This window comes from Chiloscyllium plagiosum, chromosome 7 (genome assembly GCF_004010195.1).
Source record: "Chiloscyllium plagiosum isolate BGI_BamShark_2017 chromosome 7, ASM401019v2, whole genome shotgun sequence".
Taxonomy (NCBI): domain Eukaryota; kingdom Metazoa; phylum Chordata; class Chondrichthyes; order Orectolobiformes; family Hemiscylliidae; genus Chiloscyllium; species Chiloscyllium plagiosum.
This window is the reverse complement of record NC_057716.1, coordinates 72,552,327-72,577,535: the sequence shown is the minus strand read 5'-3', so window position 1 is coordinate 72,577,535 and position 25,209 is coordinate 72,552,327. Positions and strand designations below refer to the sequence as shown.

Here is a 25,209-nt window from a genome sequence, read left to right as displayed (position 1 = left end):
ATGGTAGGTCCTTGTAGAGTACTGACTAATAACGCAACATTGGCGTACAAGTTCATAGATGCCTGAAGGTGTCAGCACTAGTGGATGGGGGTGAAGATGATGTACAGAATGCTTGTCTTCACTTGCTGCGATGTGTAATGTATGATCAAGGAAGACTTGTTACAATTTTATAAAACATTGGTTAGATCACAAATGGAACAGTGTGTGCAGTTCTGGTGGTCGCACTATCAGAAGGATGTGACTATACTGGAGAGGTTACAGAGGAAATTTCCCAGGTGCTGCCTGTGATAAAAAGTCTCAGTTAAGAGGAGAGACTGGATAAACTAATTTGGGTGGCAGGGTGACTCAGTAGTTAGTGCTGCTGCCTCACAGTGCGACTGTATGGAGTTTGCACGTTTTCCTAGTGTCTGTGTGGGTTTCTGCTGGGTGCTCCGGTTTTCTTCCACAGTCCAAAGATGTGCAAGTTAGGTGGACTGGCTATGCTAAATTACCCGGAGGGTTCAGGGATGTGTAGTTTAGGTGCATTAGCCATGAGAAATGCAGGGTTACAGGGGCAGGGTAGAGGGATGGGTCTGGTGGGGAGGGATGCTCTTCGGATAGTCGGTGTGGAATTGTTGGGCCGAATGGCCTGTTTCCAAATTCAGTGGAGGCTGAGGAAGAATCTGAGTGAGGTATACAAAATTGAAAGGCAAAGACAGAGTAGATCGTGAGAATCTTTCCTCATGGCAGATATGTCTAAGACCAGAGGGCATAAGTTTAAGGTGAGGAGCAAGTGGCCTGAGAAAAAATAAGTTAGATGTATGGAACATGCTGCTTGATCTGATGGTAGCGGTAGGTACTCTGAAATTTAAGAATCTTCAGGATGAGTACTTAAAATACTAGGGCAATGCAGGTCATGGACCAAGTGCAGGTAAATGGGATTAGTGTAGTTTGGTGTTGGTCGGATGACACAGACGTGCTGGGCCAAACAACCTATTTCTATTTTTTATGTCTCCATGACTCGACCCAATATTTGAATAGGCTAAGAAACACCATACAGGAAAGTGGGTATCTTAAATGACCTTGAAAGCCTCATGACTGTTGGAAAAAATAACGTAACACCTGGTAGATAAATAAAATGAACCCCACTCATTCACTTATCAAAAAATACAACCTTAAAAACAAGAGATATGACTTTGTTTTGTAAAGTACAATGGGCAACAGAAACTTGTTTAGACTGCCACAAAGACAGATTAAAAAGGTTTTAAAGACAACACAAGTACAGAAACAGAACAGCAGCCATCTTGTTGGATACAAGAGATACAGCGATTACGAAGCAGGAGATCAGCATGTGGAGTCATTGAAGAGAAGGTCCAAGTTAAATCAAGTAAGTCTAACAGGAAGAAAGGCAGGGCCATGTTAACGATCAGAGTGGGGCTGGTGGTCTGAAGTGTATTTATTCTAATAAAAGGAGTATAACAGGTAAAGCAGATGAGCTGAGAGCCTAGCTTAGTACAGGGAACTACAATGTGGTAGCCATGATAGTAACTTGGTTGAGAGAAGGGCAGGATTGGCAGCTTAATTTTTTCAGGGTTTAGAGGTTTCAGGCTCGATAGAGAGGGATGGAAAAGGGTTGCAATACCGATTAAGTTGAATGTCACAGCTGTACTGAGGGGAGGCATCTTGGAAGGCTCATTCAGCCAGGCAATATGGATAGGACTTAAGAAAGGTGCGATCACTATGATGGAATTGTACTATAGGCCTCCAATAACCACAAAGAGATAGAGAAACATATATGTAGGTAGACTACGGAAAGATGTAAAAACAACACGGTTGTTGTCCTAGGTGATTTTAACTTCCCAAACATTGGCTAGGATGTCCTTAGTTCCAGAGGGATAGAAGAGCCAAGATTTGGTGCATTCAGGAGGGTTCTTGAAACAATACATAGACATGTTGTCCGTTTGTTCGTTAAGCTGGTGGGTTTTTTTCTCAGAGGTTTCATCACCATGAGAGGGAACATCATCAGTGAGCCTCCAGTGAAGCATTGGTGTTTTGTCATACTTTCTAGTCATGTGTCTCAGTTTGTTGTGGTGGGTATTATCATTTCTGGTTCTGTTTCTGAGAGATTGGTAAATGGAGTCCAGATCTGTGTGTTTGTTTTTTTTAAAAACATATTTTTATTGAAAATTTAACATGTTTTTACAAGCTTACAAATAAAAAAACACAAGTACAAACACTAATATACAATTAAATATTAAATAAATAATAGCCAAAATCTGTCAAACAAAAAGAAGAGATACAGAGAAAAAAAGGAAAAAGACAAAACTCATCTAACTACTAATTTAACCTATAACTAACCAGAGCGTACGATCAAATATCTTACATTACTCAAGAGAAAAACAAAGGATAACATAGTAATTAAATAGTGAAGTACATGCTCGGAATGAATTAACATCAAGTCGTAATAAAACCCGTATTCATGCGGGATTCCTCCCCCAATGGGCCCCGGACCAGCCAGAACCATCACCTCAACTAGCTGAAAGCTCTTGACAAAATGGCTGAAATACCTGTATCCATTTAATTCAAGAAGGGCTGCCATATTTTATAGAATAATTCTGTTTTTTGGTGCACCCCATATTTGTAAGGAAGTCAAGGGGAATACATTCCATGATTAATCTGTGCCAATTCGGAAATCCTGGAGGGCCCTCAGCCACCCAGTTTACGAAGATATTTTTCCCTGCACAAAAGGAGAGAATGGAAAATAATTTCCTGCCGTGCACATCCAGAGAAGGTAAGCTCGAGAAGCTCAGGAGAAGAGATACTGGATCTACTCTAATTTCCGGTCCCAAGATTTCTGTCAAGGCATTTGCAACTTTGGTCCAGTATTTGCGGATCTTATGGCATGTCCATAAGCAGTGTGTGAGAGTGCCCACCTCTGTTTTACATTTGGAACACATTGGAGATGCTCATGCCCTCAATTTTGCCAATCGTTCCAGTGCTATATGAGTCCTATGGAGTATCTTTAACTGAATGGCCTGGGTTCTGTTACAAATGGAGATTTTTCTGACATTTTCCCTGATGTCATCCGACATTTCTGTGGAAATTTCCAGTCCTAATTCCTGATCCCATGTTCTAAGCAGACAGACCATGTCTTCCGCCACTTAATTATGTAATAAATGATAAAGAGTGCTGACCGAGAGTACACCCATTGGCCACAACTCTACGTTCTCTACCTGATTTATAAAGACTATCTAATAGCGTAATCTTCTTCTGTATGTAATCTCCAATTTGGAAGTATCGAAAGAGGTCTCCATTAGGTAGTCCAAATTTCTGATGCAGCTGTTCAAAAGACATCAGGACCCCCTCCTCAAACAGATCCCCGAAACAGGAGGTACCCCTGTACCTCCAGTATTTGAATGTGGCGTCTGTGAGCCCCGGCTGAAAACCCCATGCCCCCACGGTTGGAGTGTAGGGGGATGTTTTATGTGAATTATCCCTGTTTTGCCGCATTATATTCCAGGCTTGAATTGTGTTTAATACGATAGGGTTTTTACAGTGGTCCATAATGATTTTCATCTTTTCTAAAAATAAGAGGTTAATAAGAGGGTACTTTACTTGAGAAGCCTCGATTTCCAGCCAGATTGATTGTGGGTCAGACGCGACCCAATCGGCTATGTAGCTTAACAGGGAACTCAGTCTGGAAAATCCAGCCCTCCCCTTGCCTGTGGAAGCTGTAGCTTCTTTAACTTAATGAGGTGCCGTCTATGATTCCAGATGAAAGAACCAAGCCAACCATACAATTTGCGCAGTGCCGGCCTCGGCAGCTTCACCGGGAGCATTCTCATAGGGTATAAGAGATGGGGCAAGACATTCATTTTAATTAGAGCTATTCTACCTAGCCAGGAAATTGGAAGATCCCCCCAACTATGAAGGTCCTACCTTATTCTTTCCAGTAGATACACAAAATTGACCTTGTATAGCTGGCCAAATACTGGGGTGATAAAAATACCTAAATATAAGAAACCCTCCAGAGACCATCGAAAGGGAAAGTGAGATCCGCCCAATAAGTGGGACATACTAGCGAGGCCACCCATCGGCATGGCCTCTGATTTTGAGAAATTAATTTTGTATCCTGAGAAGGCACGGACAATAGAGGATTACTCAGAAAAAGGAGAACATCTGCATAAAGGGTAATTTGATGTTTACCTGTATCAACCCTCAGGGCCGTTATATTAGAGTGAGCCCATATAGCTTCCGCTAGTGACTCAATTATTAGCGTGGATAGCAACGGTGAAGTCAGCCCCTACCCACACTGAAGCTATCCGAGCCTAAGCCATTGGTGATCACAACTGCTTTGGGATCATTATACAATGTTGAGACCCAGTTAGCAAATACCTTTCCAATGCCAAACCTTTCCAATGTATAGAACAGGTATGACCATTCAACCCTGTCGAATGCCTTCTCCACGTCCAATGAGACTACTATTCCCAGTAATCTTTTCCTGATGACAGACTTGAATGACATTCAAAACCCTTCTAATATTATTAGATGATCTACGGTCCTTGATAAACCCTGTCTGATCCTCTTTTATGATATATGGCAATACCCTCTCCAGCCTCAATGCTAATGTTTTAGAAAGAATTTTAAAATCTACATTTAGCAAGGATTTTGGTCTGTATGATGTGTGATTATCTGGGTCCTTTCCTTTTTTGAGAATAAGGGAGATATTTGCCTCTTTCAGCGAAGGTGGGAGGCAGCCCTGACGATATGAGTAGTTGTACATGTCCATACGTGGACCAGCTAATACTCCTGTAAAATTCTTTGTAGAATTCAACCTGAAATCCATCGGGGCCAGGTGCCTTACCGCTCTGAAGCTGCCTGATTGTGTCAAGTATTTCCTGGGTTGTTAGGGGAGCATTCAGGACCGACACCTATTCTGGGGTTAAGTCCGGAAAGGCCAGGCTTTTAAAAAAGGACTGCATCCTCCTGGCTCTATCTTCACAATCCTGCGATTTATGCAAATCGGAATAAAACTTTCTGAAGATTGTGTTGATCCTTTTAGGATCATGAGTCAGAGTACCAGCACTTTCCCTAATGGACGTGATAGCTTGAGGGGCCTTTTTTTTTCCTTGCGAAAAATGCTAAGTATCTACCAGGTTTATCGCCAAATTCATATAATCTTTGCCTTGCAAATAATATTTCCCTCTTTGCCGTTTGGGTAAGCGTCGTATTTTGGGCTGTCCTAAGGGCCATAATCCTTTGTAATTTAGCAACAGAAGGTCTATCAACGTACACTGTTTCAGCTGCCTCTAAGCGAGCCTCAAGTAGATGCTGTGGTTCTCCCTTTAGTTTTTTCCGGGTCGCCGAGTATGAAATGATCAGACCTTGCGCATAAGCCTAAATGGTCTCCCACATCATTGATGGGTTACTAGCCGTACCTGAATTAATTTCCAAAAAAGTTTTAAATTCTTGCGAAACATTTTACAAATTTACTATCCTTCATTAAGAAAGAATCCATACGCCAATGTCAGGGGGATGCCTCATTGTTCCTAGCCTCGATTTCCATCTACACAGCAGCGTGATCAGAAATTATTATATTACCTATTTTGCAGGATGATACGGAATTCAAAAAAGGTCAAGGGGGCAAAAAAATATCAATTCTAGTGTGACATTTATGTGGATTAGAGTAAAAAGAGAAATCTCTGCCTTGCGGGTGGAGGCACCTCCATACATCTACTAATCCTAACTCTTTATTCAAATCCACCAATTGTCTGGATCTGGAGGATACACCCATAGTACTCTTGGGTATCCTGTCTATCTCTGGGTCCATAATGTAATTAAGGTCTCCTCCTATACTTGTATGACGAGCCCAGAGAGCCATCAGTTTGGAGAACGCTTCAATTATCAATTTGAAAGGATGCACCAGGGGACAATACAGATTCAAAATCCCATATTCCCCTCCATTTATAAGGGCTTCAATCAGTCCAGATTCATCTTTTATCTGACTTAGGATTTTGAAAGGGAGATTCTTCCGAATAAGAATGACTACTCCCCTACTTTTTGAGCTGAAAGAAGAAAAGAAGGCCTGATCAAATCTACCCTGTTGTAATTTCAAGTGTTCTTTATCCAGTAAATGTGTCTCCCATAGGAGAGCTATATCAATCCTTTCTTTTTTGAGGTTTGATAGTATTTTCTTCCCTTTGACTAGTGAATTACTCCCCTTGACATTCCAGGTGCACCATTTAATCGAATGACTAACCATAATCATCCAGGCAAGTCAGAGACCCCCTGGGAGGAGAAAACCCATCCAAAACACCCCGAGCATAGACCATAGAAAAGTCACAAAAATAGAGATTCTTTAATACACTCAGACCAATATAATAAAAAACTATTTCTAAATAGAAAAAATATAAAACATATTTAAACGGAGATTTTCCCCGTTGCTTCCAGAGGGCATCACTTCCTTTCCGAAAACCCATTATATCCTCTCCCAACCAGTGCCCCACCTTCGACCCTGGCACCCCATAATAAAATAAAGAAAATTCAAGTATACTGTAAAGCTAAAGTTAAGAGTACCCAAACCACCCCCCCACACCTAGATATATTTGGTAATGGAAATGTTAATACCACATATAAACATATAAAATTATAAAGTTACAGTCTCAACAGACAAGTAACACAAAATAATAGGGGGAAACAACCCCGCTCTAAAAGAAAGAGATAAGGTAGGACAAGGCAGACGCCCCTCTTCACCTGAATCAACCAGAACACCCAGCCTATATATATTAAAAAAGAAAATCACAAAGTGGAGAACAAATAAGCCCCCCTCCTGAGATAATATTAAACAATAAAGGTGATAAGAGAAAAAAAAAGGATAAACGGGGGGTGGGGGGGGGGGGGGGGGGCAGAACAAATCATTCACCACACGAATTAACTCTTACAATCTATTTAAGAAAGTCCAAAAATTCCTTGGCCTTCTCTGGCGATCCGAAGGTATAGACGGACCCTTCGTGGCTAAAACGTAGTGTCGCTGGGTAGCACAGGGAGTACGGAATGTTCAAATCCCTTAGATGCTTCTTAATTTCATCAAACACCCTCCTCTTGCGGACCAAAGCTGGAGAAAAATCCTGAAACAGCATGATCTTAGATCCTTTGTAAGTCATGGCCTGGGGATCTTTCCCGAGATTTCTGGAGGCTTCCAGGAGCATTTGCTCCTCTCTGTAGCACTGAAGCCAGAACAGGACCGGGCAGGGGCGCTGGTCCAACCCAGGCCTGCGTATTGCAACCCAGTGGGCCCATTCTACCCTTACCTGGCCTGATCCAGCCTCCACCTTCAACATCTGAGGGAGCCACTGCTCCAAAAACACTGCAAGCTGGCCTTCCTCTTCCCATTCAGGAAGGCCCAGCAAACGAATATTTGATGTGGTCTTCTAAGGCCCGGACTCGCTCTTCGAGAGTCCGGACCCGACCCACGGCTGATTTTGCAGCAGCCTTGGAGGTCGCGGCCTTTAGCTCCACCCCTCCGACTCGATGTTCGATTTTTTCTATGTTTCGGTCGTGCTTTTGCAGCGCGACCGACAATTCCCACCTGCTCCTGGACTCTTCAATGAAGGCGTCGATCTTCTCTTTCAGCTTGGTAATTACTGCAACAAGGCTCGCCACCATAGGTAAGTCCCCCGGGGTGGCTGTGGACGTCTCTGCTGCAGCTGGGGAGGGTGGGGGAAGGGTTCCTGTGTGCTGCATTCTTTTCCTTAGTTATTTTAACAGAGCACCAAACTACTCACGTTTGGTGCAAAATGACTAGCTGATTTTAAAAAAAAAGTTATTTTAAATGATTTTGCAGGTGTTGTGGAAGCTGGCAGCCCACTGCCTGAGTCTTGGGCAGAGCACTACAGACTCAGACTTGCTGGGTCGCCACCATCTTGGATCTCCCCCCTTTATGTTTGTTAATGGAGATCCGGTTTGAGTGCCAGGCCTCTCGGAATTCCAGCTTGTGTCTTTGTTTGGCCTATCTCAGGATGGATGCATTATCCCAGTCAAACTGGTGTCCTTCTTTGTCTGTGCATACGAATACTTTTACACCATTATAAAATTCACCAAAGAGAACAATAACCAAATTCCCTTGCTGGACATCATGAAAGAAAAATCAGTGGAGAACTGCAGATCAGCATCTATAGGAAAGCCACAGACACAGACCAGATATTCAACTACAGAAGCAACCATCCCAACACCGACAAATGGAGTTGCACCAGGACACTATTTAAACGAACCACAACAAATTGCAGCACCGTGGAACTATGAAAAGCCGAGGAGAAACACCTATATAAACGTATTCAGGAACGATGGTTACCTGATGAGCGCAGTCCGCTGATTCCTGCACAATTGACAAAAACAAAGACACTACACACCCAGAGACCCTAGCCCCCCCTACCATACATCAAAGACATTTCTGAGACAACCACCAGACTACTCCAGCCCCTAGGCATCATGGTAGCCCACAAACCTACTATCACACTAAAACTACTGATGAAATTCAAGGACCCCATACCCACAGCCAGCAGAACGAACATAATATATAAAATACCCCGCAGGGATTGCAACAAACACTACATTGGACAAACCAGCAGGAAACTACCCACCAGAATACATGACCACAAACTAGCCACCAAAAGACATGACCAACTATCACTAGTATCCATACACACATATGAAGAGGGACATCAGTTCAAATGGGAAAATGCATTCATCCTGGCACAAGCCAAACAAAGACACGCGTGGGAATTCAGAGAGGCCTGGCATTCAAACTAGAATTCTGTTAACCGGAACCCCATTAACAAACATACAGATAGATACTGGACCCCATTTACCAACCTTTCAGAAACAGAACCGGAAAAGATATCACCTACCACAACAAACCAAGACACATAAATAGCAAGCGGGACAGAACACCAACGCTTCACTGGAGGCTCACTGATGAGGTTACTTAGCAATGGTGACGAAATGTCTGAAAACAAACCCACTAGCTCAGCGAGCAAACTGACAACCCGATTCACAACCTGAGCTACAAACCTTCCCCAAAATCTCAAACATGTAGATAGTTTAACTAGTAAAAAGGTTGTCCTTGACCTTTCAATGAGTCTGGCCAGGTGATTGAAGATTCAGTATGGGAACAGTGATCATAACTGAGTAACTTTTAAGATAGTTATGCAAGAGGAAGAAAACTGGTCCTTGGGTGAAAGCTCTAAACTCGGGGGGTGGCGGGGGGAGAAGGCTAATTCCAACAGCATTAGGCAGTACTGGTTCCCACACTGTAGGAAGGGTGTGGAGGCTTTGGAGAGGGTGCAAAAGAGGTTTACCAGATTGCTGCCTGGATTAGACTGTATTAACTATAAGGAGAGGTTGGACACACTTGGATTGTTTTCGCTGGAGCACGAGATGCTGAGGGACAACCTGAAAGAAGTGTACAAAATTATGAGAGGCATGGATCAGGTGGATACTTGGCGTCTTTTACTCAGGGTGGAAATGTCAAATACAATAGGGCATACATTTCAGATGAAAGGGGAAAAGCTGAAGGGAGATGTAGGAGGAAAGTTTTTTTTGAACAGAGGGTAGGTTGGTGCCTGGAACACGCTGCCAATGCAGGTAGTAGAAGCAGATACGGTAGCGAAGTTTAAGTAGCATTTAGACAGACACATGAACAGGCAGGAATAGTGATAGATCAATGTACAGGCAGATGAGGTTTGCTTAAAATGGCATCATGGTCAGCACAGACATGCTGGGCCAAAGGATCTGTTCCTGTGCTGCACTGTTGTATCTGCAAGACACTTGTGGTGAGGCCTAGCTTTAAGTCTCACCTACTCCGCGAGTATGTAATAACATTTTCTAATCAACCCGTTCAGATACAGCCTCATCAGTACATGAGGGTAGATATCATTGCATCAACAAGTTGTTCCAGTCATGAGGAACATCCTATGTATAATTGTGCGCCAGGAAACAGCAAGACTGCTTTTAGCAGAATAATTAGAAGATCCAGGATCAGACTTTCCTGAATTAGCAGCTTTACCAAAACTCAAAACAAAACAAAACAAGACTACAGACAACTGAAGGTTGACGTGCAATAAAGAACGTATTACCGAAAGAGTAGATGGTGAGTGGAAAGAGCATAAGAGATTTACCAACTCAATGACAACCTATGACATGTGTGACTTCTTCAGTGCAATTAAAACCATCTACACTTCGAACATCAAAGACCAAGAGGCAGCCAATGCCTGCTGCACTTCAATAACCTCCTCAACAAAGATTCAGCCTTCAACACAAGTGCTCTCAATATCATCTTACAACACATTATCTGTTGCCATCTCATCACACCTCCAAATCACCATGAGGTTGAAAAAGCCATTGACAGCTCATAAACAACAAGGCCTCCAGCATAGATGGTATCCCTGCTTAAAGACAGACAGACAGACATTTCTCCAAGTGCTAAAAGGAGAGGCTCTCGTTATGAACCATGATCTTGTCGTTATTGTCTGGAAGGAAGACAACAATCCAGGATATCTAACTGACCATCTTCAAGAAAGAAAATAGATCCTACAGTGGAAATTACAGCGATTTCCCTTTTATCCACAAGGGGAAAGTTCACACCAAAAATTCTTCCCAGCTGAAGAGTTCCTCCCCAAGTCTCAATGCGGTTTATGTCCGTTAAGAGGCACAATGGACATGCTTATTAGAGCACATCAAATCCAAGAAAAGATTAGGCAACACCAAACTCTGTACATGTACTTCATCAATCTCACAGAGGCACTTTAACTCTGTCAACCTTGATTGATTACGGAAATTCTCCTCATATTTGGCTGCCACTGCAATTTATCACCATTCTCCACCTACTTTACGATGACATGCAAGCCATGATCCCCACCAAAGCTTCATCACATACCCTTAGCATCAGTGTTCTTGCCCATCTTTCTCACTGCAACACTCCACCTCATCTCCAGAAGCTCCTGCTGGAGTGGAGCTCGTCCACAGCACAAATGAAACTGTTTGATCTTTAATGCCTCCAGGCCAGAGCCAAGACCACCCCAACTCCTGTCATCAAGCTGCCATCCACAGACAATGCCTGCACTGCTCACACTCAGAGGCCAAGCTAAAAACCATCGTCAATGCATTCACCAAGTGGGTATCAGAGATTGAGCCTCAGACTAAACATGTGGAAAACAAAGGTTCTCTACCAACTGTTCCTGACATTCAAAATCCACGGTGACCCCCTGAACAACATGGATCATTTCTCATACCTTGAAAGCCTCCTCACTTTGCGAGTGGACATTGATAACGAAATCAAACACTGACTTCAATGCACCAGCTTAGCCTTCGGATGCACGAGGAACACAGTTCCAAGTCCAAGACCACAAAGACAGCACCAACCAACCATGGTCCCCACCTCTCTGTATGCATCAGAAACATGGACTACGTACAGCAGACACCACAAATCCCTGGAAAATTATCAGTGTGGCCTTCGCAAAATCCTGTAAATCAGTTGGTAGGAAAGGTGTACCAACGTGTCTTCTCCCAGGCCAATATCAGCAGTATCGAGGCAATGAGCATATTACATTGTGACACAAGACTCCCTAAACAAGAGCTCTAAATTGGAGCTCTAATGATAACCAATCACTAGGATGGCAGAGAAAATGCTACATCAACATCCCAAAAGCCTCCCTAAACAAATGCAACATGTGGGAATCATTTGCCCTGGAATGCACAAAATAGAGAAGCTGCATCCATGAAGTTGACAACCATAGAGAGTCACCAAATGGAGTGTGTGGTGGCCAAGTGAAAGCAGCAGAAATAGTGCACAGAATCCAGAGCAACCCACCTTCTCAAATACCACCTACCCTACTTGTGGCAGAGCCTGCAGCTTCAGGTTAGGATTGTTCAGCCACCACAGACACATGTCCACACCCCCAACAGTGGAAGCAAGTCATTATTGACCCTGAGCGACTGCTAACAAGGAAAACTTAAATGCCTGTTTCTAGCAAAACATTTAAGTTTACTGTTCAACAAATAGACAAAAAAGGAAAAATATCCCTGCAACAAATGAAAGGTGAAAATGAACCAAACAAAATAACAAAAAAAGTAGAAAAATAAAAGGCACAAAGACATGCCAAAGAAGTAACAAAAAATGAACTGAAACAACATTGTTTCATCTATTCCAATATTTCATGAAATGAGGGAGAAAACCAGCACTGATGGAAGAAACTTAAAGTCTTACTGTCAAGAATACCACAAACATGCTAAATAATATCCAACATTACTTATCAGTTACATTCTTTGTTTAGTATCTCCTAATTAGACATCAATAATAGATCTTGGCTTTTTAAATTGCAATCATAATACCTGTCCAGCTGCCTTGATGCTGAGGATTGCAACTTGCGTCTCTGGATCATTTTGATACTGATGGACAAGATTAATCCTTTCCGAAGATGGAACACTACCATCTATTCTTATGTACCGTGCCTAACCAAAAAAACAGACGACATTTCATATCTGGATAATGAATACTGAGCAACAATATTATGGTCAATAGGATGCTAAAAGATTTGATTCTTAAGTATCAGTTTCCACATTAACAATCTGTTATCTATAATTATTGCATACCAGCCCAGGGAACAGTTTACATCATAGACTCAGAATGATCCACCACTTGCCTCTGCTAGGTCTTCAGCAAGGCGAAAGGGAGTACTGCAGATGCTGGAGATTAGAATCAAGACTGTGGTGCTGGAAAAGAACAGCAGGTCAGGCAGCATCCGAGGAGCAGGAAAATCAACTTTTTAGGCAAAAGCCCTTCATCCTATATCGATTTTCCTGCTCCTCGGATGCTGTCTGATCTGCTGTGCTTTTCTTGACTCAGGTCTTCAGTAAGGCTATTCAAATACTCCATCTCTCCTGCTCTTCCCCATAACCCTGTAATTATTTCTTCTCAGTTAATTATCCAATCTCCATTTAAAAGTTCCCATCGAATCAACTTCCAGTCTTTCACACTGTGCTTTCCAGATCATAAAGATGTACAGCATAGACAAGTCAAACTGAACAGCCTATGTTGACCAGATATCCTAAACTAATCTAGTCCCATTTGTCAGCATTTGGCCCACACCCCTCTAAACCCTTCCTATTCATATACCTATCCAGATGCTTTTTAAATATTGCAATTGTATCAGCCCCCACCACTTTCTCTGGCAACTCATTCCATATACACACCATCCTCTGCGTGAAAAGGTTGCCCCTTAGGTCTCTTCTAAATCTTTCCCCTCTCAACCCAAACCTATGTCCTCTAATTCTAGACTCCTCACTCCAGGGAACAGACCTTGTATATTTACGCTATCCATGCCCCTCATGATTTTATAAACCTCTACAAGATCGCCCCTCAGGCTCCAACACTCCAGAGAAAACAGCCCCAGCCTATTCAGCCTCTCCCTATAGCTCACACCCTCCAACCCTGGCAACATCCTTGTAAATCTTTTTTGAAGCACGGTGAGCAGAATTGAACACAGAAATACAATAAAGGGCAAACTAGCATCATGTGAAGGTTAAACACAAGTTTCCTTGTTAATCCTCTATTTTTAGTTATTAAAGTCAGTAATCCCAGTTAAAAGGCATCTGATTGGGTACATGAATAGGAAGGGTTTAAGAGGGATATGAGTCAAGAGCTGGCAAATGGGACTAGATTAATTTAGGATATCTGGTTGGCATGGACAAGTTGGACTTGAAGGTCTGTTTCCGTGCTGTACATCTCTATGACTATGACTCTATGACCATTTACCCCCACCCCCCACTTTCATCTACATCATTTATATATTTCACAAACAATAAGGGACGCAGCACTGTCCTTGTGGTATACCACTTCAACTCAAAATGTAAATTGTATGTAAGACTCCAACCCCATTGTGATACAAGTTGAAAGTAAAGAAGTCTTACAGCAGGTTTGAACTGCAAAAGTGTGCACTTTTGCTCCCACTTCAAATGTTCTTACAACTGCACCTGAGACTATTCATGAAAAGCACTATGGCAATTTGCAGGTAATTAAGTGCTTTAAGGTTAGGCCGGTTAAGTACTTAGGATCTTGAAAGATACGAGATGCACTAAGTTACTTTCTTTTGTTACCTTATGATGGTTTCTAAACTAAATCGTGCAGTAGGAAGATACAATATTGACTGTACATTCTCCAACACTGAATATAATTTCAAAATTCACACAACACCAGGTTATAGTCCAACAGGTTTATTTGGAAGCACTAGCTTTTGGAGCACTGCTCCTTCATCAGGTGGTTGTGGAGTATAAGATCATAAAACACAGAATTAATATCAAAAGTTTACAGTGTAATGTAACTGAAGTTATTTATTGAAAAACACCTGGAGTTTTGTTAAATCTCTCATCTTTAAGAATGAACATGCTGGTTTCAGTTCTTTCATTTGTTAATCCTAGAACTTTTTAAAGTTACATTCTCAAGTGAACTTTAACAATTGGTGTCATGTCAGCCAGATAATGCATTGAAGGTGTGAGGGGCCCTGTGAGACTCTGTGTGCCACAATGATTCTAATTTAAAAAACAGATTTACAGAATCTTACATGAATTCAAGCAGTTTTTAAGCAAAATAAAATGTAATTTTGCAAGTACAAATTCACCCCACAAATGTGTGTGTTGAGTGGGGGGGGTCTTATGAGTGTCTGTGTGTGTGTGTGTGTGTGTGTGTATGTATGTATGTAAGTATGTAAAGGGGTAGAAGTCTGTGAGAGGGTGTGTGTGTGTGTGTGTGTGTGTATATATGAGAGTATGGAACTGTATGTGTGAGAGAGAGCTTCTGTATGAGAGAGGTCTGTGTGGGTGTATGGGTCTGTAGGAGCATCTATAGGTGTGTTTGTGCGTCTGTCTGGGTGCGTGTGTGTGCGCGCGTGCGCTGAGCAGTGGGATCACCTGTAGTGTGACATGAACCTAAGGTCCCGGTTGAGGCCATCCCCATGGGTACCCAACTTGGCTATCAGTCTCTGCTCGGCCATTTTGCATTGTTGCCTGTTCCGAAGTTTGCCTTCGCAGACAGTCACCCAAAGGTCTGAGGTCTAATGTCCTGGATCGCTTCAGTGTTCTCCTCCTAGAAGGGAACACTCCTGTCTGTTGATTGTTGTGCAGTGTCCATTCATCTGTTGCCGTAGCCTCTGCTCGGTCTCGCCAATGTACCATGCCTCAGGCCATCCTTGCCTGCAGCGCATGAGATAGACAACAATGGCTGAGTTGCACGAGTACTTGCCATGTACACAGTGGGAAGTGTCCCCACGCATGGTGGTGGTATCCATGTCGACATTCTAACATGTCTTGCAGTGTCTACCCTGACAAGGTCTTATGGTGTTGTCCTGAAAGCTGGGCAATTTGCTACAAAAAAAATCTGTTTGAGGTTTGGTGGTTGTTTAAAGGAGAGAAGTGGAGGTGTGGGGAAGGTCTTGGTGAGGTGCTCATCCTCATTGATAATGTGCTGCAGGCTGCACACTGCTCAACAATCAACAGACAGGAGTGTTCCCTTCTAGGAGGAGAACACTGAAGCGATCCGGGACATTAGACCTCAGACCTTTGGGTGACTGTCTGCGAAGGATACCCTGTTGGTTGCAGCTCGTGTCTGTCTCCTGAGGAGGTCATTATGGTTTCTTGCTGTGATATGTTGGGACTGGTGGTCGATGAGTTGAGCATCGGACCCTGTTCTTATGAGGGCATCCTTGAGTACTTCCAGGTACCCATCATGTTCCTCCTTTTCTGAACAGAGCCTATGTATGCATAGGGCTTGTCCATAGGGGGTGGCTGTTTTAATATGATTCAGGTGGAAGCTGGAGAAGTGTAGCATCGTGAGGTTATCCGTGGGTTTGCAGGGTAGAGGGAGATGCTGAGGTGCCCATCCTTGGTGGAGATGCATGTGTCCAAGAATGAGACAGATAGTAGAGAGTAGTCCATGGTGAGTTTGATGGTGGCGTGAAACTCTTTGATACTACGGTGTAGCTTTTTCAGTGACTCGTCCTCATTGGGTCCAGAAGAAGAAAATGTTGTCAATGTACCTGATCTATAGTGTTGGTTGGAGGTCCTGTGTAGAGAAGAAGTCTTATTTGATTCTGTGCATGAAACATGTTGGTATATTGGGGTGCAAATTTGGTCCCCATGGCTGTTCTGTGTGCCTGGATGAAGAACTGGTTGTCAAAGGTGAAAATGTTGATGTCAAGGTGAAAGTTCAAAGGTTGTGCGAAGATTTGTAGCTCGGGTGCTCGTTGTTGTGGTTCTGTTCGCTGAGCTGGGAATTTGTGTTGCAGACGTTTTGTCCCCTGTCTAGGTGACATCCTCACTGCTTGGGAGCCTCCTGTGAAGCGCTTCTGTGATGTTTCCTCCGGCATATATAGTGATTTGTATCTGCCGCTTCCGGTTGTCAGTTCCAGCTGTCCGCTGCAGTGGCCGGTATATTGGGTCCAGGTCGATGTGCTTATTGATTGAATCTGTGGAGGAGTGCCATGCCTCTAGGAATTCCCTGGCTGTTCTCTGTTTGGCTTGTCCTATAATAGTAGTGTTGTCCCATCGAACGCATGTTGCTTGTCATCGGAGTGTGTGGCTACTAAGGATAGCTGATCATTGGTCGTTTCGTGGCTAGTTGGTGTTCATGGATGCGGACCATTAGCTGTCTTTCTGTTTGTCCTATGTAGTGTTTTGTGCAGTCCTTGCATGGGATTTTATATACTATATTGGTTTTGCTAACGGTCCGCATCCATGAACACCAACTAGCCACGAAGCGATATGACCAGCTATTCTTAGTAGCCACACACTCTGATGACAAGCAACATGAGTTCGATGGGACAACACTACTATTATAGGACAAGCCAAACAGAGAACAGCCAGGGAATTCCTAGAGGCATGGCACTCCTCCACAGATTCAATCAATAAGCACATTGACCTGGACCCAATATACCAGCCACACACACACACCCACAAATAAATTTGTGGGGTGAATTTATACTTGCTGAATTCAATTTTATTTTGCTCAAAAACTACGTGAGTCCATATGAAATTCTGTATCTCTGTTTTTTAGATTAGAATCAGTCTGATCATTGTGGCACAGACAGACAGTCTCACACAGAGCACCTCACACCTTCAATGCGTTATCTCAGCCGACATGACACCAATTGTTAAAGTTTACTTGAGAATGTAACTTTAAAAAAGCTCTGAGATTTACATATGAAAGAACAAAAACCAGCATGTTCATTCGAAAAGATGAGAGACTAAACAAACAATCCAGGTCTTTTCAAAATGTAATTTCAGTTACATCACACTGTAAACTTTTGCTATTAATTCTGTGTCTTATGATCTTTGATTCCACAGCCACCTGATGAAGGAGCAGCGCTCTGAAAGCTAGTGCTTCCAAATAAACCTGTTGGACTATAAACTGGTGTTGTGTGATTGTTAACTTTGTATAACCCAGTCCAACACTGGCATCTCCAAATTATGAATATAATTTTGGTAGTAAGGTGAAAATTATTTAAAATATACATTACCTTACTTTCTATTGCAGCCTCTGTGCAAGCTTGCAACATAGTCAAATGATGTGCAAAAACTAAGAACTTCAACTTTGTATCACGTAGCATCATTTTAATGTAGTCCTTCACTGCTCCTGCCTAAAGCAAAATTAGCAATGTAAGCTTGCTGCTCATTTGTGTCATATCAGCTGACAGATACATGATTAATGAAGAGTTTAGCATAAGGATATACAAACTATACATAAATCTGGTCTAAAACTACATAGGGATTGCAACTGTTTACAGATGTGGGAGCTGCCAAGTCTTTATACAAGGCATTTAGATCAAAGTTTCACACATTGCTGACTAACTTATGATCAGAACTGTGTGGAAATGAATAAATATTTTACACAGCATGGCATAAATTAAGAAGCAGCTCAACAGATAAATAGAATAGCAAAAGTCTTTTCTCTAGGGTGGGTGAGTTTAAAACTAGGGGGCATATTTTTAAGGTGAGAAGAGAAAGATTTAAAAGGGACCTGAGGGGTAACGTTTTCCACACGGAGGGTGGTTCATATGTGAAATGAACTGCCACAGGAAGTGGTAGATGCAGGTACACTTATAATGTTTAAAAGACATTTGAATCAATACATGAATAGGAAAGGTTTGTAGGAATATGGACCAAGCACAGGCAAGGGGACTATGTTTATTTGGGAAACTTGGTTCCAATTGATTAGTTGGACGGAAGGGTCCAGTTTCTTGCTGCATGACTCTAAATGTATGAACCACATATTCAGATTGAAAGTCTTCTGATTTTACTCAAAGTTATGTTCTATCTATTAATTAGAACCAGTAAATAAAATGTCTATCACACTGATCAAAGTATAATTTTTACAAAACTATAAATATATGCATACCAAAAAGTAGAAATAAAACTGATCACAATATCAGCATGAGATATCCATTTTAAAATGCGTAATGTGTGTAAGCATTAAATAATCACCAATACCATTGAAACAAAATTACTTCAGTAATGAATACATTAATAATGAAAGTTTGAATCAAAAATGAAATGTTTCTGAATTTGCACAAATATTAAAAACAAATCAAAGAGAATATATATTTTATTTCTTTGGGACGTTAAACTGAAATGAAAGCTTCTAAATCTGAAATATCAAAAGAATTTAGCAACTTAAGAGCAACGTGTTGTAGAATTGTGCAATAAAATGTTCCTTTTGGAAGCAGTAGGAGGGAAAATAAGACTGAGCAGCACCAAATCTTTTGATTTAAGGAAATTCTGCCTGAAAACAACCCTCTGATTGGTTGAGCAGCAGGCTGCCAGGGCAAGAGGGCAAAAACTCCAAGATCAACATGAGATGAAGACAGAAAGCAACCAACTCTCCCTTTAGCTGTGTGTGGAACAACAGAAAAACAAAGAAAGGTTAAAATAAGTAACTTGAACAAGAAAAGACCTTGATCCACTGCAGCAGCCATCAAATTCAGAATGATCATCACCTTACCAACAGTGCTACATTATTGCAAAAATCAAAAGAACGAAGAAAGCAATTTGCTATCTTGTGGCCTGGACAATCTTTGGAAATTTTGTTTAACCTTGCGTGTATTTGTTTTATATCCATAAAGTATATGTGAAACAATGTGCCTTTTGTCTGTCTTAATTTTAGTTGACCATGTGCACAATTGGATTTTTTGAAGGGTATAGTTTAAGTTGCATTGTAGTGAATTAAAAATCTTCGTTTCTTACAGTTCTTGTTGAAACTTAATGTTAAAATAAATCACCTTTTCTTCTGTTCCTGACAAAACTTGACATAAATGTTTATGTCCTGAGTAGTTGTCAGTGAGGCAAATTGATCATTTTGCTGGTCTCATTCAGGTTTGATTAATTTTTGTATTATCTTGAAGAACAGTGAGGCACAATTATCAGCATATTCTTTGCAGTCATGGCACAATATATTTCTGGGTTAGTTGTTTTTTTAAAAAACAGCATTATTATCATAGCACATTAAGAAAATGCAATTTGAAGTCACTTATGGCTAAGGAGATAGCTACTCAGCTCATGGAGTCATCGCCAGATCTCGATTGAGCAATTCTGGTCGAGGGATAGATGTTGATCAAGACAGCACTGAGATGTTCTCTGCTTAACTTGACACAATGACTCAAAGTCTTCTGTGCCCACTTCAAGGGAGATGATCTCTCAGTTTATGAATGGGATGGTGGCAGTATGGAGTTTGCTAAATGTCATTTAATGCAAAGGGAATGTAATATAAAAAGATGGATGTTTTGTTACAGTTTTCAGGGTATTTGTAGTGTTGTGTACAGTTTTGTTCTCTTTATTTAAAACTTCAAGTACCTTATAAACAGTCCAAAGAAGGTTCACTTAGAGTCATAGAGATGCACAGCACGGAAATAGACCCTTCGGTCCAACTCATCCATACTGACCAGATATCCTAACCTAATCTAGTCCTATTTGCCAGCACTTGGCACACATCCTTCAAAACCCTTCCTATTCATATCCTGATCCAGATGCCTTTTAAATGCTGCAATTGTACCAGCCTCCATCACTTCCTCAGGCAGCTCATTCCATACATTTACCATCTTTTGCGTGAAAAGGTTGCCCCTTAGGTCCCTGTGTATCTTTCTCCTCTCACTCTGAACCTATGCCCTCTAGTATGGACTCCTCCACCCCAGGGGTAAGACCTTGTTTGTTTATCCTATCCATGCCCCTCATGATTTTATAAACCTCTATAAGGTCACCTCTCAGCCTCCGACGCTCCAGGGAAAACAGCCCAGCCTATTCAGCCTCTCCTACAGCTCAAATCCTCCAACCCTGGCAACATCCTTGTGAATCTTTTCTGAACAGTCGGCTGACACTTGAGATGAGGGGTTTACCTTTGGGGAAGGATTGAACAGGTTGGGCCTGTATTCTTTGGGATTTAGAAGAGATGATCTTAATGAAACATTTAAAGATCATGAGGGGATTTGACAAGTGAATGCTGAAAGAATGTTTCCCCTTGTGGGAAAGACGAAAGCACCGAGGCTGAAGAGGCAAGCAGCGAAGATGACACAAACAGTCGACAAAGAAATATAGGCAGATTAGGTGAGCAGGAAAATCTTGGCAAGTTGAATGTAGGAGAAAGACTGCAGAAAGCTGCAGCACGAGGGAATTAGAGGGCCGGCTGCATGAATCACAACAAGTTAACAAGTTCAGTAGGTAGTAGGGAAGTCAAATGGACTGTTGGCCTTTATTTTAAAGGAAATGGAGCTCAAAACTATGAGATCTTACTGAAACTATACAAGGCACTTATCAGGCCACACTTACAATAGTGTGAACAGTTTTGGTCCTCTTATTAACTAAGAGGTATAGTGGCATTGGAGGTAACCCCAAGCAGGTTTGCAAGATTGATTCTGGGTATGAAGGGATTTCTTATGAAGAGAGGTGGAGTAGACTGAATGTACACTTATTGATGTTTAGAAGACTGACAAGAGAATTTTCTGAAATACAAAAGATTCTCAGGCACCTTGACAAGGTAAATGCTGAGAGGTTGTTTCACCTTGTGACAGATAATAGAGAAATTTCTTTTCTTTCAGAGGGTCATGAATCTGTGGAAGAGCAGTCTCGGCTGAGTTGGTAAGTACATTCAAGACTGACATAAACAGATTTTTTTAAAAAATCAGTAAGGGAATCAATATGGGGAGAAGGGAAAAAAAAAGTAGAGTTGGGGATTTTCGGATCATTGGAACTCCATTCCCAAAAGAGTAGTGGAGACAGACACATTGAATATTATTGAAGCAAAAATTAATAAGTTCTTGACTAACAAGGGAGTTGAAAATTATCACAAGTACACAGGAAAATGAAGTTGAAGCGACAAGATCAGGCATGACTTTACTGAATGGTAGTGTAGGCTGGAGGGTCAATCTTGCTGCTGTTCCTAAATGACATGTTCATAGAAGAAAAAGGAGTAATAAGTGTCTTCTTTTTAGAAAAAGGTGGACATTTGCATTGTCTGGGGTTTGGAAGTTTTATCACTGCTTTTCAAGAGGATATAGATAAACTGATCAAATATAAAGAAGCATAGTGGATGACATTTAATACATCAGATATGTGGAGATACTTTAGTCAGAAGAATTGAACATAGAACATTACAGTGCAGTACAGGCCCTTCTGCCCTCAATATTGCGCCGACCTGTGAAACCAATCTGAAGCCCATCTGACCTACATTATTCCATTTTTGTCTAGATGTCTATTCAATGACCATTTAAATGCCCTTAAAGTTGGCGAGTCTACTACTGTTGCAGGCACGGCGTTCCATACTCCTATTACTCTGAGTAAAGAAACTAGCTTTAACATCTGTCCCATATCTATCATCCCTCAATTTAAAGCTATGTCCCCTTATGCTAGCCATCACCAAAGGAAAAAGCCTCTCACTGTCCACCTTATCTAACCCTCTGATTATCTTATAACTAGGTCACCTCTCAATCTTCTTCTCTTGAACGAAAACAGCCTCTGGTCTCTCAGCTTTTCCTAATAGAACCTTCCCTCCATACCAGGCAACATCCGAGTAAATCTCCTCTGAAACCTTTTCAGAGCTTCTACATCCTTCCTATAAAGTGGTGACCAGAACTGTATGCAATACTCAAAGTGTGGCCACACCAGAGTTTTGTCGCTGCAGCATGACCTCATGGTTCCGAAACTCAACGCCTCTACTAAGAAAAGCTAACACACTGTATGCCTTCTTAATGACCCCATCAACCTGGGTGGCAACTTTCAGGGATCTATATACATGGACACCAAGATCCCTCTGCTCATCTACACTACCAAGAGTCTTACCCTTGGCCTAGTACTCTGCATTCCTGTAGCTCCTTCCAAAGTGAATCACCTCACACTTTTCCACATTAAACACTATTTGCCATCTCTCAGCCCACCTCTGCGGCTTATCTATGTCCCTCTGTAACCTACAACATCCTTCTGCACTACTCACAACACTACCGACCTTAGTGTCACCCGCAAACTTACTAACCCATCCTTCCATGCCCTCATCCAGGTCACTTATAAAAATGACAAATAGCAGTGGCCCCAAAACAGATCCTTGCAGTACACAACTAGTAACTGAACTCCAGGATGAATATTTCCAATCAACCACCACCCTCTGTATTTTGTGCAATAGCCTACTGTGGGGAATCTTATCAAACGCCTTGATGAAATCCATATGCACCACCTCAACCGCTTTGCCCTTATCCACCTGTTTGGTCGGCATGGACAGGTTAGACCGAAGGGTCTGTTTCCATGCTGTACATCTTTACGACTTGATAACTCAAAAAGGTTTGTGAGGCACAACCTACCCTTCACAAAACAGTGTTGACTATCTCTAATCAACTCATTCCTCTTTAGATGATTAGATGAATCCTATCTCTTATAAACTTTTCCAACACTTTACCCACAATCGAAGTAAGGCTCACTGGCCTACAATTACCAGGGTTGTCTCTACTCTCCTTCTTGAACAAGGGGACAACATTTGCTATCCTCCAGTCTTCTGGCACTATTCCGGTAGACAATGACAACATAAAGATCAAAGCCAAAGCTCTGTAATCTCCTCCCTGGGAATCCTTGGATATATTCCATGAGACTCAGGGCACTTATCTATTTTTACACTTTCCAGAATTGCTAGCATCTCTGCCTCATGAACCTCAATCCCATCTAGTTGGATAGCATGTATCTCAGTACTCTCCTCAACAGCAATGTCTTTTTCTAGCGTGCATACTGATGAAAAATATTCATTTAGCACTTCCCCTACCTCCTCCGACTCCACGCACAACTTCTCACTACCATCCTCAATTGGCCCTAATCTTTCTCGAGACATTCTTTTATTTTTGATATACCTATAGAAAGCCTTAGGGTTTTCCTTGATCCTATCTGCCAATGATTTCTCATGTCCCCTCCTGGCTCATCTTAACTCTTTCTTTCGGTCTTTCCTGGCTAACGTGGAACTCTCAAGCACCTTAACTGAAACTTCACGTCTCATCCTAACATAAGCCTTCTTCTTCCTCCTCTTGAAAGGAGATTCAATTTCCTTATTAAACCATGGCTCCCGTGCTCAACAACTTTTTCCCTGTCTAACAGGTACTTATTTATCAAGGACACACAGTAGCTGTTCCTTGAATAAGTTCCACATTTCAATTGTGCCCATCCCCTCCAGTTTCCTTCCCCATCCTATGCATCCCAAATCTTGTCTAATCTTGCCTTTCCCCCAGTTATAATGCTTGCCCTGCAGTGTATATCTATCCCTTTCCATCGCAAATGTGCTTGGGCTTCTTGAGGTCACACCCGTCAAATGCTGCCTTGATTCAAGGCAAATAACTTGTACTTCATCTATTAACTTCATCTTCAACTCTTTCGCCCATTTTTGGAATGAAGCTGCAAAGCTGTCAAATGCCAAGTGACCCTAGCAGAAATTAAACTGAGCAACAGGTTATTGTTGTGTCAATTGATAGTTGATAGTACTGTTGATGCGCCTTCCATAACTTCATTAAGGAAGAATAATGGACTGACGTTACAGTAAAATAGCCCAATTGCATTTGTCATGTTGTTTGCAGACTGGGTGTATCTGGCCAATTTTTCCACATTGTTGGGCAGTTACACTATTGCAGCAGTATTGTAATACTTTGGCAAAAGACGTGGCTCATTCTGGAGAACAATTCTTCAGGCCCTCTGCTGGGGTTTTGTCAGAGAGCATAGCCTTTGCATTATCCAAACGATATCTTTGCCTAAATCTGCATTTTGTATTCTGTGCTTGTTGTCTTTCAGGTCTAGCTTCACCAGACACAATGAACTAAACATTCCTTTTTTATGATATGTCTTCCATAAAGTCACTTGATTCTTGGGCTTGACCATACAATCTTGGTTGATGCTTTAAATTGACAGTTAAGGAGAGATAATGTTGCAAGTGTTACTTTAAATTACATCAGCTTGTGTACTGCCTACCTGCTCAAATGGGCATGAAGGATCCCATGGCACTACATAAAACATCTGCTCAACATTTATCCTCAAATCGCAACATTAACCAGATTATTATTCATTTATCTCATTGTAGGTTGTGGGAGCTTGCTGTGTACAAATTGACAATCATGCTCACAGAAGACTGATGTCAAAACTAATCCGTTGGTTATATTTTCTCAAGAGATGAAAATGTGTTGCTGGAAAAGCACAGCAGGTAAGGCAGCATCTAGGGAACAGGAGAATCGACGTTTCGGGCATTAGCCCTTCTTCAGGAATGAGGAAAGTTGGTCCAGCAGGCTAAGATAAAAGATAGGGAGGAGGGACTTGGGGGAGGGGCGTCGGAAATGTGATAGGTAGAAAGAGGTCAAGGTGAGGGTGATAGGTCAGACTGGGGGGGGGGCGGAGAGGTCGGGAAGAAGATTGCAGGTTAGGAAGGCGGTGCTGAATTCAAATTCAGCACCGCCTTCCTAACCTGAGATCTTCTTCCCGACCTCTCCGCCCCCACCCCAGTCTGACCTATCACCCTCACCTTGACCTCTTTCCACCTATCACATTTCCGACACCCCTCCCCCAAGTCCCTCCTCCCTATCATTTATCTTAGCCTGCTGGACCAACTTTCCTCATTCCTGAAGAAGGGCTTATGCCTGAAACGTCGATTCTCCTGTTCCCTAGATGCTGCCTGACCTGCTGCAC

At 42.0% G+C, this 25,209-nt stretch overlaps 1 protein-coding gene across 6 annotated transcripts in view; it reads right to left on the bottom strand.

Moving 5' to 3' along the window:
- Positions 1-25,209, bottom strand: part of zranb3 (zinc finger, RAN-binding domain containing 3) — a 178,628-nt gene that overhangs the window by 65,157 nt on the left and 88,262 nt on the right. For all 6 annotated transcript variants that reach the window (XM_043694034.1, XM_043694035.1, XM_043694033.1 and 3 more), the window contains 2 exons: positions 17,544-17,663; positions 12,367-12,486 (listed from right to left, as the gene is read on the bottom strand). In XM_043694034.1, the coding sequence (XP_043549969.1) occupies positions 12,367-12,486; positions 17,544-17,663 (240 nt within the window). The remainder of the gene's footprint in view (positions 1-12,366; positions 12,487-17,543; positions 17,664-25,209) is intronic.